The sequence below is a fragment of the Pungitius pungitius genome, chromosome 11, assembly GCF_949316345.1.
Source record: "Pungitius pungitius chromosome 11, fPunPun2.1, whole genome shotgun sequence".
NCBI lineage: Eukaryota > Metazoa > Chordata > Actinopteri > Perciformes > Gasterosteidae > Pungitius > Pungitius pungitius.
This window is the reverse complement of record NC_084910.1, coordinates 17,869,754-17,883,322: the sequence shown is the minus strand read 5'-3', so window position 1 is coordinate 17,883,322 and position 13,569 is coordinate 17,869,754. Positions and strand designations below refer to the sequence as shown.

The 13,569-nt window shown below is 44.7% G+C and overlaps 1 protein-coding gene across 8 annotated transcripts in view; it reads left to right on the top strand.

The window, feature by feature from the left end:
• Positions 1-13,569, top strand: part of syngap1b (synaptic Ras GTPase activating protein 1b) — a 91,132-nt gene that overhangs the window by 26,141 nt on the left and 51,422 nt on the right. For all 8 annotated transcript variants that reach the window (XR_005114464.2, XM_037454651.2, XM_037454653.2 and 5 more), the window contains one exon: positions 7,879-7,984. Coding sequence is in view for 7 of the 8 variants with exons in the window: in XM_037454651.2 (XP_037310548.2) it covers positions 7,879-7,984 (106 nt within the window). In the remaining variant the exon portion in view is untranslated. The remainder of the gene's footprint in view (positions 1-7,878; positions 7,985-13,569) is intronic.

Sequence of the window (13,569 nt, the reverse complement as noted above, 5' to 3'; positions counted from 1 at the left end):
TTCCCTCTGAATTTGTCTGCAGGCCGCGCTGCCTCTTTCTGCCCTGTAGGGGGAGCGAGAAGGCTGACTGGAATGTCTGCCTGCCGTCCCCTTCCTCCTCCTCCTCTTTCTCCACCTCCTCCTCTCGTCTCACATTAATCTGAGGCGACACAGTTTCTTTAACCAGCGCCACGCACCAGCGCCCCGTCCCTCGAGTCAAGGGCCCCCCCCCCCACCCATGTTGCTTTAACCCCTGACTGTGCCGGCGTTACGCAAGAAAAACATTCTGAGGGGCGGGGCTCAAGCCTTCTTTTAGCAAGAGTTTAGAAAACACCAAAACCCTGCAACCCACACACAAAGTGCATTCATCGCTGTGGCAATTGAGATATTCCGTGGTGTGGGAGTTGGAGGGGATTCATTATGTGACGAAAGGTGGGAAGTGAGTCTCTCAAGAGAAGGGAAAGGTTGATTGTTTCAGTAAGATGGCCCGACCTGGACCCTCGAGGCGATGTTAACAACAAAGAAATGTCTTGATATTTGAGTAACTATTACGTTCCATTTTAGTAAAAGTCGTCGCTCACTCAGGAACGAAACCTTTTTCAAAAGGTCATCTTGTACATACAAGGGTTTAAATGGCTTTTATCTCAGCGGTTTGATTAATTTGCCTCTCCCTGTGGATAGAGTACAGTTTCTCTTCTCCAATACCTTAGAGGCACCTGGACAAAGAGGAAAACTGGGCCTAATTTGTCTCCTGCCAACTTACCGGGAGACGCTGCCAGATCTGGATGACCTTAAAGGCAATACTCCGCCATTTATCAGGTTTATTAAGAAGGATTGTTTTGGGCGCGCTGTGTCTCTGTGGTGTGTGGACACTTATGGGTGCTTTGAGCTTTTCCTCCGCACTTAGTATTCACAAGAAAACGTGGTGAACTATTAATATTTTTAGCGTTTATTTGAAGCCTTAATTTATTGAAAGCCTATTTAGTAGAAACGGTAGAATAACCTGAATATATATTCATTCATTGACAACTGATCATGCTGTCTTCATGTTACCTCAGCAATTTGTATATTTTGAATTTGAAAATACAAAGAAAATACAGATTTTACGTGACAATACACAAAATCCCCCAAATGTCTATCAATAACCCAAATTATCATTCATCGACAAAAAAAGGTCAACCCTATTGGCTTGTTTGTGTGTGTGTGTGTGTGTGTTGATGGAACACTGCAGCCAGTGCCTGAGGTCAGGAGAAGGAGGAACATCTGTCTGTAAAAGGATGTGACTGAAGGCCTGAAGGACAAATCGTGCTTCTGGCCACCTATCATGATGCACAAGAACGTGCACATGTGTGTGTGTGTCTGTGTGGATGCTCCAGGGATTTTTTTTTTGTACAGGTTTCAAATGTCTGTTTGTATTTGTGAATGTGTGTATTTTTGTGTTTTAGCCACAGTTAATTCAGTTAGACAACCAGCAGTGTTTGACTACTGGCGTGTTAAGAAATAATGGATTGCACAGTTTTCCCACATTACGCACACAGACACACTATTTCTTGCAGCATCGGGGGGGATACACACACGTATAGTACACACTCCTTTGCTTCTCTTTCTCCTACTTGAACTTTCTTTCCCACACGCAAACACACACAGTCATACACAACACCCCGGCGTACTCCCCTGCTCCTCACAGCTGGGCCCGAGGAAGCAGTAGTGACATATGGGCGAGCCGGCCTGCAGCATCGCTCAGCTCAACCTGCCAAGCTGAACAAAAACAGCCTCCCTCCCCAGATCGATGGCACTGCCTTCCTTTCCTCTCTTTTCCTTTCCTCTACCACCCCTGTTTTTTTTTTCTTCTCCTCGCTCAATACGACCATCTATTCTTTTCCCGAGCGCCTTCTGTCGCGTGCAATGAGGCACCGTCGCGGGCTTTCTGACTCTCTTACCAGCATGTGGGTTCATCATTTTCAATTCATATCAGAAATCTATTGAGGTCAAGTCATGATGGATGCTTGAATCCATCGCGCATGCAATTTCCATTCAATTAATAAACTTGATCGCCGCAACGGTGCCGTAGCGGGACCGTGATTGGAAATTTCCGGACGCGGCTACACTGAGTCATAACCGGGGGGGCGGGAATTAGCCCGCGGCTGCCAAACAAACCAGTTGGTTGTATGCTAGTTAGCTAACTAGCTTGACTTCCTTTCCACTGGTGACCTAAAAATGAGCCAAACCCCTCGAGGGAGATCACACCGCGATGAATCAAAAGAGTCACCTGGCTCGGATTTTAAAAATCGAAAAGTATTTAATAACTAAACAAAGTGATAAGGAATACAATTTACAAAGTGAAATACAATGTGAACAGTGATGTATTTAGCGAAATAGAGAATTCTCTGACCAAGTCAAAGGTGACTTATCAAAGCGGCTGCAGGAAAATTCTAACAGTTCTTCTCTCAGTTTGGTATTTTGAAAACTCCCAGGGGGGGCCGTCTTTTCGGTGCGTTTGAATGTCATTGGCTTCTCCTTCAAAGTGTCTCCTCTTTGTTCATCCTCTTCACATCCAAGTGTGAATCTGCTGCAGTAACCTGAAACCTCTCTGTCTTATCTCTCCCTCACATTCCAATGCATTCTATGTAGAAACATTTTGGCTTTATGCCTCAATGAGTGAACATAACACAGCATACATAGTGTGTCTTCATCCTATAATTCTTCATGGTTTATCACAGTTTATATGGTGCAATACGTTGCCTCCCTCGGCTGTCTTGCATCCAGTTGCTTATCTAATACCTGGAGACAGGAAAAAAAACTCCCCAAAAAACCCTCTTTGGGAAGAAAGTTGGGAGAAATCCATAAAGGACGGCAATTAGCTTCCGTCCCCAGGTTTTAACATTACATCGTGACAGGATGTTAATGTGTAAAGTATATGATTTACATGACTATAAATTATTATTGACTATTATGCATTCACTTCATCTAACTACTAATTCTACACCAAACATTACTACATGTAACATACTTCCACTTAACTTCCACTTAAATCCCTAACAAAAGAAACATGGAAGTCGTTGTGTTTCTGCCATTTGGCTCTCTACGCGGTGCTGTTAGCGTACTAGGCTACTCTGTTAGCGTACTAGGCTACTCTGTTAGCGAACTAGGCTTCTTCCGCGGCTGGTGTTACTCGCTGATGCTCGACCTGCCTCAACTCAATTAAGTCTTATCATTTCTATGGTTGAAAATAGGCGTTCACAGGTGCAAGCTTATGAATTATTAAATGACAAGGAGACACACAATGAGTTAAATCCGACAATTTCTCCCACTTTCTGAAAGCCGCTTCCCGCTGCGCTCGACCAGGTGCATCTCACCCCTTCCTGTCACATCGGGCTTCTGTGGGATTGGCCTTTTGGAAACGGGTAAAAACTACACTCTGTCCGAAATTAAATTGTTCCTTTTAAATCTGTGATGTGTGAGGTGTAAGTGCGCCATTTGAAGTGCACAAAAAGTCAGCGTTCCGGCCTGATGTTGCCTCTCCGTGGGCGCCGAGTGCCGACCTGCCCGCCCCGCGTGCCAACTCTGCGCTGGTGTCGTGTCAGCTGCAGACCCGCGTGACATCTGACCTCTCAAAACCATGCAACACGCACAGAGAAAATAAATTTCCGCCAGGTGTTTCCCCCCCCCCCCCACCTTGGTAGAAGGTGTGAGAGGCTTGTTGGTGGGCTGGTTTGTCAAGGACGGCATTCTGAATCCCCGTGTCAAGTTGCCAAGAGGGGGTGGGGGGTATGAGTGGGCTTGTGCTTGTTCAAGTAGATGTGATTAAGGAAAATTACCATATTCAACTCCTGGTGATTGGGTGGTGTTGACTTGTCAAGAATTTCACTTTTTAAGACTCATAGATATCATGTAATTTTAGCTGTTAGTGTACAGCTTCACATTTGCTCCATTTTTTTCGGGCTACAAATGCATAAAGTGTTTAACGGCTCGATAAGTACGCGAAAGACGCTAACCTGCGCCTCCTCTTATCAAACCCGTCTTTAGCAACCGTCTTACAACTCGTGCTGTAGATAAAAGTAAACGCAGATCATTTGCCTCATCTGGATTCCATGGCAACAGCTGAAAGTCTAGGCAGTGAGAATCATAATGAACAGAAAGGCATTTCAGGCACTCCAACAGGCAAGAAAAAAAGGAGGGACATTAAATAGCTTTTACTGTGATGGTTAAACTTATTTAAAAAAAAGACAACAGGCTTCAAATACTCTGGGAGAAAATGGGTGTGGCCTCACCTATGTACAGCAGCCCAATTATAGCCCTATTATATGACCAGGATAATGAAATGACAGGAAAAACAAATAAAGTGTCCCGCCCCGTGACCAAAGGTTTAAAACCCTCTATACACAATAATCATAAGCACTGTCACACTCACTAAACTATCTAGCCATATAGTGATCTCTATTCCTAATTCTAATTGCATTGTAAAGCCATGAATACGCCATTGAATGTGCACAGAGAAGGCATTTAACACATTAAACCTTTGGTCAGAGGGGGGAGAGACCACTCAGAAGTGTAGCACAACATCAACAGTATAGGAGCTAAAATCTAAATTGAGAGCATTTCTACGATTGAGTGATGGCTCCCCGCACGGCTCACAACGTGACGACATCTGAGCCGGTGGCTAGCAGCTAACGGTGCTGACAGAGGCAACTGAGCCGGTGGCTAGCAGCTAACGATGCTGACAGAGGCAACTGAGCCGGTGGATAGCAGCTAATGGTGCTGACAGAGGCAACTGAGCCGGTGGCTAGCAGCTAACGGTGCTGACAGAGGCAACTGAGCCGGTGGCTAGCAGCTAACGGTGCTGACAGAGGCAACTGAGCTGGTGGCTAGCAGCTAACAATGCTGACAGAGGCAACTGAGCCGGTGGCTAGCAGCTAACGGTGCTGACAGAGGTAACCGCTTACCCGACATAATGTTCTGTATTTTCACGCATGCTTTTAGCAAATACATCTGGGCTTATAGCTTTTCACGAAAACCCTTGAGATGCCTTTAAGGAGTCGGGATGTTCCTCAAGGTGGAGCACTTAGAGCAATTTTAGATCATAAGGAGGATGATCAAGGAGACAAGGAAGCAAAGATATCTAGAAACAAGGAGAGCCCAATGAGAGTTGCTCAGTGCTCAGTCAGGCATTGTGAAGCCGCTTTGCTTAATGCGTATATTTAGAAACACCATAAAGCAACGCGGCAGCAGAACGCCTGTGGGGCTTTATATGCGTTCCCCGTCAGTGAAGAACTGGTTGATAGGGAGGTTAATTCGGGTTTACTCTTACTCATTGACATTAAAGCATATTCAATTAGTCAAACAGAGAGCTCGGCCACTCTCCGCTGCAGTTTCTTACATTAATCTGGCAGAGAGAATTAAAAGAGCTTTAGAGAAAAGCTCGGCGCACTGACAAGATTTAAATTCATGTGAAATGCATTTAGAAGACTCGAATATAGATGGATGTCTTACAGGTTTTTTCTTGGTTTAATAATGTCACCGAGGTATGATGATATTCTGACAAGTGTTTCACTCATTTGGACCTTTTAAGCTTAAGAAATATGCACATTCCCTTCACACATGTCGCCCTCTTATAGCGGTCACAGGCCTGTGAGATGTTGAGGACGTCATCAAATTTACATGCTATACTACTATGCTAGCTCGCCCACATTACAATGATAGCATGCTAATATTAATATATCATCATGAAATGAATATGAGTCATGAAATGAATTTGAATGTTAGCCCGGCAGAAATGTTGACCTGCAGGTGGCACTACACGAAACTGTAAAAGCTCTGTAGAGTCCTTCAGATTCAGAGTCTTGTGTATTTAATGGATTTTTGAGGCAAAATGTTGTACGGTAACCAGTCGTAGACATTTAATTCAGTAGAGAACACGGACGAAATAACTTGATAAATGACAAAATCTCTCAGAGTGTGATTGAACGAAAAAAGGGAAACTCAACATGTGCGCTCTGTGCATTCTCACACTGGACTCATAAAGAATGGATGCTGCTTAATATATTTTTCATCAAGCCATTTCGACTGTAATCACATCACAACAAGCAATATGCTGGTTCCGAGAAAACACTGCATTACAGAGTCGTTTTGTGCACTTTTGGTTTCACAAGCCGCAAAGTGGAGAGTAATCACGTCAGTTGATTTACGGCGCGTTGGATTCAGAGGCCGCAGGAACGGAGGCCTGACGCCGGGCTGTGGAGCATCCTCCGCCCGGTCCGACTGCATCACTGTCCAGTGTGATTAGAGACCCCCAAGTGGAGCAGCGTCTCCGTTTAATGGTGACACGTCTGCAGGCTGCAGGTTCCCCCCCGACACTCAAAAATGAACCTCCACTCCGGCTTGTGTTCATCGCTAGGCGAGCCCCCCTTTCCGAGTGAGTGGCACTCGGCGGTCTTGTGGGACATATGGCTCGGTGTGACCTGCCGGCGTCCTTCACTGTCGTTGGCGTTGCTCCCAAAGTACTCCCCCCCCCCCCCCCCCCCCCTCCCGGGCTGCAGTGCCCTGCGCTGCTCTCGGCAGATAGCCCCCACCTTCTTACACAGGTTCTGTGTGTTCACACCAGCGCTTTTATGTCCCGATCGAGTCCTCAAGGGGGACGCACTCGGTGACCCGGCGCCATTGGATCGGAAAACACAAACAGGGCTGCAGTCATTTCGAAAGTCGCCTCCGCGTATGGCACTCAGGACACATAGAGGACAGTATCATTTCCAGGGGATTAGACCTATACGTTTGAAATAATAGCTGTGAATACCATTTTATGAATTTCTTAAAGCTGCTATAATGATGTTGTTGGTTTTTTTGGCCACTTGGATGCTGAAGAACACAGCAAAACGCATCTTTTATGCACGCATTGTACAGCGTTTCAGCCTCTTATGGAACCAGTTTTTCTATTAAAAATAAATAAATCAAGACTGCATTCAAATGATTAGAAATACCTCCAGTTAAACAACCCTGCATGCTGCGGCGTTAAATATAAAGCCATAGTTTAAGTAGTACCTCTTTTTGAGCTGCCCTGTTGAATGAGATTTGATTTTAGTGCTCTCAGTCTATTACGTTGCAGGCAGCTAAAACGCGTGCAGTCTAACGCATCACCTCCGCTTTTACCAATCAATTTCGGTTGTGTATTTTTTTGGTGTTTTTTTCGGGCTCAGTGCCAACTAAGCACTAGCTCCGCTGCTCAATCGAGATTCATTGCTCCGTAGTTTGCAGAATATGCTGCATAACTGTGTTTCAGGAGGACCAGTGATTCTGATTAGTGTGGCACATTCTCCCATTTATTCTCCCTCTAGTCTCACTTTTATGAATTCAGGGACTGTGGGGCCCAATGTAGCTGGAGCTGTGAAATGTGGGTTTATTTATTCTTTCTATATATAATTTGTTTTTTTCTTTTTTCTTTTCGGTTCCATTAGAACAAAAATAATGGATTTCGATTTGTAGCTTTTTCTCCTACCAGAATAGCCATTCTTGTTTGCAACTTTTGTCAAATGGTGCGTTAGAAATGAAGCTGCTTTCACCATGTATGTTTTTCCTGAACGGTATCTACTCGGTTTTTGTCGCTCTAACCAAAGTGTTGATCACTCACATTCACGATTTGGCCTTCCTTGCCGCCATCATATTGTACATGTCTGCCATTTTAATTATGTCAAGTCTATTCACTCTGTTTTCGGACCATGAAATGCTGAAAGATTAATGCATCCACAGCTGTTTCCACACCATCATTACACCGACTGTATTACAGTTGTTTCGCAAAGAGGGTTGGACGAGCAGTGTTTACCGCTTTTGGAGAAAAAAAATGTGCGTTCTCATGCGTTGCTTCAGCGGCGTGTGCTTGTGCACTGACCTTGTGCTCTCTCCATGCAGGTGCACCCTTTGCTGATGCGCGAGAGGCGCTCGGAGTCTCACAGGAACAAGCTGCTGCGGCGGACAGTCAGCGTTCCTGTGGAGGGCAGGCACCATCCCGAGATGGGTGAGCAGGCAAACCTTCTTATTTTTTTAAAATTAATTTTTCTGTTGCTCCGAAATGTTCTCATCGAAAGTTTAAGTTTTTTTTTTCTTGTTTCACATTCTTGTTAATTTTGGTTTTAAGGAGAACAAAAAAAACAAAAAAAAAGATTATCACCTGTACCATTTTAAGTTAGCCGGCTTATAACAATAAGACAGTTGCATAGCAACAACAATGATATAAAGATCCTTGCATCCTTGGAGCTGTTACGAGCAGCACTCACAGCAGCACTCTGCAGCCGAGCGGAGATAAAAGCATCTGATCGGCGCCTGAGGCAGCTCTTTTCTCTCCAACAGAATCTGCCTCGATATTCTTAAGTCGGGTGATTTAGCTGTTTTTCTGGTTTTCAATTGAAATTCTCGCATTTTTTACCTTGATGGTCATGCATATCTTTTTGAGTTCCCTCACTCTTTATTTTTTTTGGTCGATCCATGAAGAAGTTTTTTATTTTTCTCGCTCTGCTTTCGTATCTCTGCATGCTCAGCTCTGTGAAACTGGATCCTCTGCTGGCTCTCTATATCGGGTTTGTTTGGCATGTCTCGGTCTCTCCGGACCTATCTACTGAGTTTTTCAACTCACCCTTCTATTTTAAGGGCCCCCCCCCCACCCTTCCATTTATGAATCTGCCGTTGATGCCACCTCAACAGTTGTGCTGATTCGACTGGATAAATGTTTCCCTCAGTTTTCATATGAGTGGCTTTCTGACCTCGAAGCAGTCAAGCACTGACACATCGGCGGACGCGGTCCCACCGCGCCGGGACATATGCCGACGTGGCGATGCCAGTTTGTGTCGACCCAAGCGCATTGCAAACGTATTCGCGGGTGTTAGCATGCTACGCTACAGGCTGTGATGCACTGACACCACTGTGGACCGTCGGTGGTTACTCGATCCGAAACAGATAAATGCGCCACAGGCAACAAGTGATCATCTGATCCACGGAAAAAAATGAAAAGGAGGTTGCCCCCGGCAACGGTCAGAGACGTTTAATGGGAGCCACATAAACTATTTTTTTTATGTTCTCTGTCAGATGTCGTTGAGCTGACGCAGGTGCGGCCCATCTAGAACTCAAGATATTGCTTGTTTAATTGTTCCAAAAACTCTATTAGCATTGGAAACGTAGTACGTAGTCAAGTTGCACTTGACTTCATGCTAAGCTAAGCTAAGCTAAGCTAGCTTGAGGTGGGAATCATCAATAAGAAGGTCCAGTCATGGTTGTCTTTTATTTTGAAAAGAACCACTGGTAACGGTGTTGTTGGGAACTACTATTAAAGCCGTGCTCTACGTACTGAGCAGCACTGGACCACAGGTCAAAGGTTGATGCCTCGACCAATATAATAAAGTCAAGTGACCTGAAACGGTGAGATGGCGCGGTGGCATTCTTGGAAACGCTCATCTCCAAAATGTCGAATGTGCTGCATTTTTCACAAAATCGTAAGACGTGACCCCGCCACCATCAACGGATTCAAATGCGTCCGCTCACAAGCTCCGCGAGAAGCTTCAACTGCAGCTGCTGCAGCTGGCAGACACACCCCCGTGTGTTTGTGACAACATTAATACTTCAGCCCTGATTCATTATTCATCAGAGGGGTAAAAGCTGGCATTTTACACAAGGTATTGATCAATGGAGACATTTGACCACAATCCCAGCTGGTTGCCTGGCGCGGCGTGTTATGTCAGGTGACACAGGTGACACAGGTGACACAGCGAGACGGAAGATATCGGGCTGCACGTTCGATACGCGGTTAGTGTGACGCATAAGGCCTCAACTGGCTTTCTTTCACTGCCGCGTCATAACACATTATGTGGTGCGGACGCATCCATTTTTCTCTGTCCTTCGAGTTTCTGCAGCTATTAGAAAATATTGTATGTCGAGGTGGTAATTAACACGTAGTCAAGACATTCATTTTGGTGGATAATTACGGTGCAGCATAAGCATTTTATGCAAATATGAGGCTTAATTAACTTTTCGTGATTGTGTCAGGGAAAAAATGACTTTTCCTCACTAGACTACGAAATAGTTCTTCCTCTGGTGTTGGATACATGTGTCGTGGCAGAATGTATTTGCACAGGATTACGGCACTTATGACTAATCAAAATGCGATGTTGGTTACATTTCTGATTGTGCTTTATCCAATACACTTGTATGGAATGTATGGAGATAGCTGATAAATGTGTATGATGATTTTTTTACCCAATTTTACAATGTACGTCTTTGAAGGCTGTTTTTTACTGTCATGCTCTGAGCGAGATATCTTCTCCTTCTCTCTCGGTTGTACTCACACACTTTCGACTTCCCATCTATATTCTGAAGGTTTGTTGCTGAGGGGTTCATATATAATTCATTGCCTGATTTACTTACTGGAAATTGATCCTATCGTATGTCTGTTGACAATATTTTCAGATTCATGAGTGTGACCTCGAGGCACAAAAAGTCCTTTCTGTAAAACCTTTGACTCTGAGATGTCAACCAAAGGAAATGCTCAACGCTTCCTGCAGTTTTAAGGAATTGTTTTAATGTGAGTGATCATCTGGGGAATGTTGATTCCTATCGGTCAGGACGTTTACGCTGTAATCAGTAATGTAGCAGTGCTGTGATCTGCACAGCCTGAAGTAAGTTGAGGACACATTCGTGCTTAATTTCCAAAGCATTGTGCCATGAACATTCCATATTTCCGTTGTTGTCATAGCGAGACGCACATTGGGCAAACCAAAAGAAAGCCTGCGTATTCTCCCCCTCATTAACCTCTCCATGACGTGAGATGTGTCACACGTGATAATCCCCCACTAATGAATTTGGCCTTTTAATGTTTTCTGTTAAAATTGTAAATTAACTTCATCTAAATTTGCTCTGTCATTAGAGGAATCTTATTAGGCTTAGCCGCAGGGAGACAAAAAAAATAAAAATAACGCAACAGAACAAAGCTGATTGTGGTTGTTCAGCAACAGTGGTTAAAAAAATGCCCGACTTCTCCCCGGTTTGTCCTTGCAGATCTCACTTATTCCTCCAGCCATCGCGGCTCAGCAGACTATTGCGATAGCAAAGAATTCCTTCCTTTACAATGAGTGACCTTCACACAACATTTGAAAAGTGTATTTCTTGCAACCATGCGGTTTTCCGGGCACCGTGGCTGCTCAAAAGAATTTAGTTTTGGGCACGTAAGACAAACAAGGCGCTAGACTTTCCACCGCTGGTGTTAAGACGAGCATCGCGAGTCGCTCGGATCCGGAAGACTCAAACTAAAGCATGAAGGGGATTAGTTTAGCAATTTGTTCTTTACCGTCAAAGGTGTTTTTTGCAACCAGTGAAGGGAGGTGACCATATTTGGAGCAGCCACCAGGCCCGACTTCCCTATTACACATGCCCTGCTTTGTAATGGGGACCATCACTTACTAAATGTCTATCTGCAGATATCAGACCAGTGTCTTACTTAATTACTTTGTAAATTTACTCAATATACAAATATACACACAGGTGACGGCATTACGTTGAGTGGAGTTTTTTTCTTGCCTCCCCTGATGGAATCGTTTTTTTTTTTTTTTGCCGTGGCCACGTCTCCCCTCTGCTGGTTTGCTTTAAAGTTACACAAATCAGAGCATTACTAAAGCAGCAAGCTACTATTTGATAGTCTGGGAATTCTGCACAGCTGGGTTTATGGAGGGTGTTTTTGTGTCTTTTTTTTCCACGCTGTGGGATAAACCCGTCTTTAGGGGAATTGGAAAAGGATTGTACAAACTTTACAAAGTGTGGCACACCGTAAGTGAATGATGCTGTATTGCTGCAGTATCACCGCCAAGGACCTTCACCCAGTGCATGCGGCGGAGAAACGAGCCCTTCGTCCTCAAACGCCTCCTCTGGGCGGAAAAAACACGATTGACAACATTGATGCGGGAAAAAAAAAATGAAATGAATATTAAACAAAACATGCAAGTTTAAGTTCAGGAGACACGCCGCCGCGGTTCTGTCGACTCGGCACTGGTTCGGAGCGCTTTGCCCCCGGCTGACCTTCGGAGTCCGCGATCTTTTCCCGTGCGGCGAGCTCGTGCTCTTCTTCATTCTTGTTTCCTCGACACCAGCTGTCAACTGAGCCCACAGCCTGAAGGGTTTTAAGGCTCATCAGCAAAGGCGTGGAAGTGGAGACACATATCAAAAACAAAAATATATATAAATGCACAAGTAGCTCCATGCAAAGCCACATTTTGAGAGATATTTTAATGCCCTTTTTAGTGTTGACGTTTTCCTCCACAATGAAGACAAGCTGCATCGTGCACAAGTTGTGCGCGATACCGAACGTCACAATTAGCTGCTTCATTGGCTGGGGCTCAGTGATAAGAGTTCATTTAGAGCAGTGATTCTCAACTGGTGGGTTGATTTTAATGGGTCGCGGGCCTCTGCATGGGAAAATAAAAATTATAATTAAAAAAAAAATCACAAAAAAATTCCTCCTGTGATTTTATTTTGAATTTTGACTTTTTTAATGCAGCAGAGTGTCGTTTTTTTTTTTTGCCGACTCGTCCGTCCATGTTTTCAGCAGCGTGTGCCAGGTTGGGTCAAACCATTCTGATATGGGGGAGACATTGGGTTTTTAGGATAATTAAACATCCTGAATATAAAATCTAAAATTCAGCTTATGAACTTGATTTTGAATAAATTTTGAGAAGTTGAGAATGTTCCTCGATTTGGGTTTGTCATTAAGGGGTGATGGTGGGCCCCGGAGCCCGACCAGTTGACAACCACTGATTTAGAGGGTCATCACAACAGAGCCATTTTGCACCAGTGTCCCCCCCCCCCCCCCCCTGAGTAGCGGCGTTACCGTGCAGGCTGACGGTTTGTAAACCTTGTGATTCATTCCGAGGGGGGAAAGGGAACATCTGCCCCTGTGAAACTTTTGGTGTTTGGAGGGATTTGCTGATCTCATCTGCCTGTCTTGTCTCTGGAACTGTGAGCGAATACAAAGTGAGATCGCTGCACTCGTTTGGATGGACGCGGACCCAGAGGCCCCCTGAAAACGAGCGCTTGGTTCGATACGCGCTCTGCTGAACTCATTGATGTGTGCCGCATGGTTTACTGAGTTGCATATTCTCATGCAAATGACTCATTATCACACTGGAGAGTGGTGGGAATTCCCCCCCCAAATTGGAAGCGTATAACGAGGGTTAAACCAAATCGAAGGCTCGGTGTAACGTGCCATAAATTAGTCTTCAGAAAAAAACCACTCATGTATTGATGGATTATTGGGACTTTTGTTAAATTCACAAAAGCCCTTTGATGTTCCAGACCACGAGCCGAGACCACGCGGATCGATGCGCTGGACGGTGGACATTGTGGACAGATGTTCATGGTCCACAGGGGATCAATCCTAATAACGTTGTTGATAATCTGACTTTTCCTCCACCCTGAGGTTTATATCAGGGGTTTTGGACCACTTGGAGTGACTGTATTAAGCCTTATTTTCCCTTTGACTCCCCGGGGACCTCTCGTGATTGGGATGCTTTCACATCCGTTATCTATCAAGTGAAAATGTTCTTTTTCGTCCTCTCTCCTAAAGAG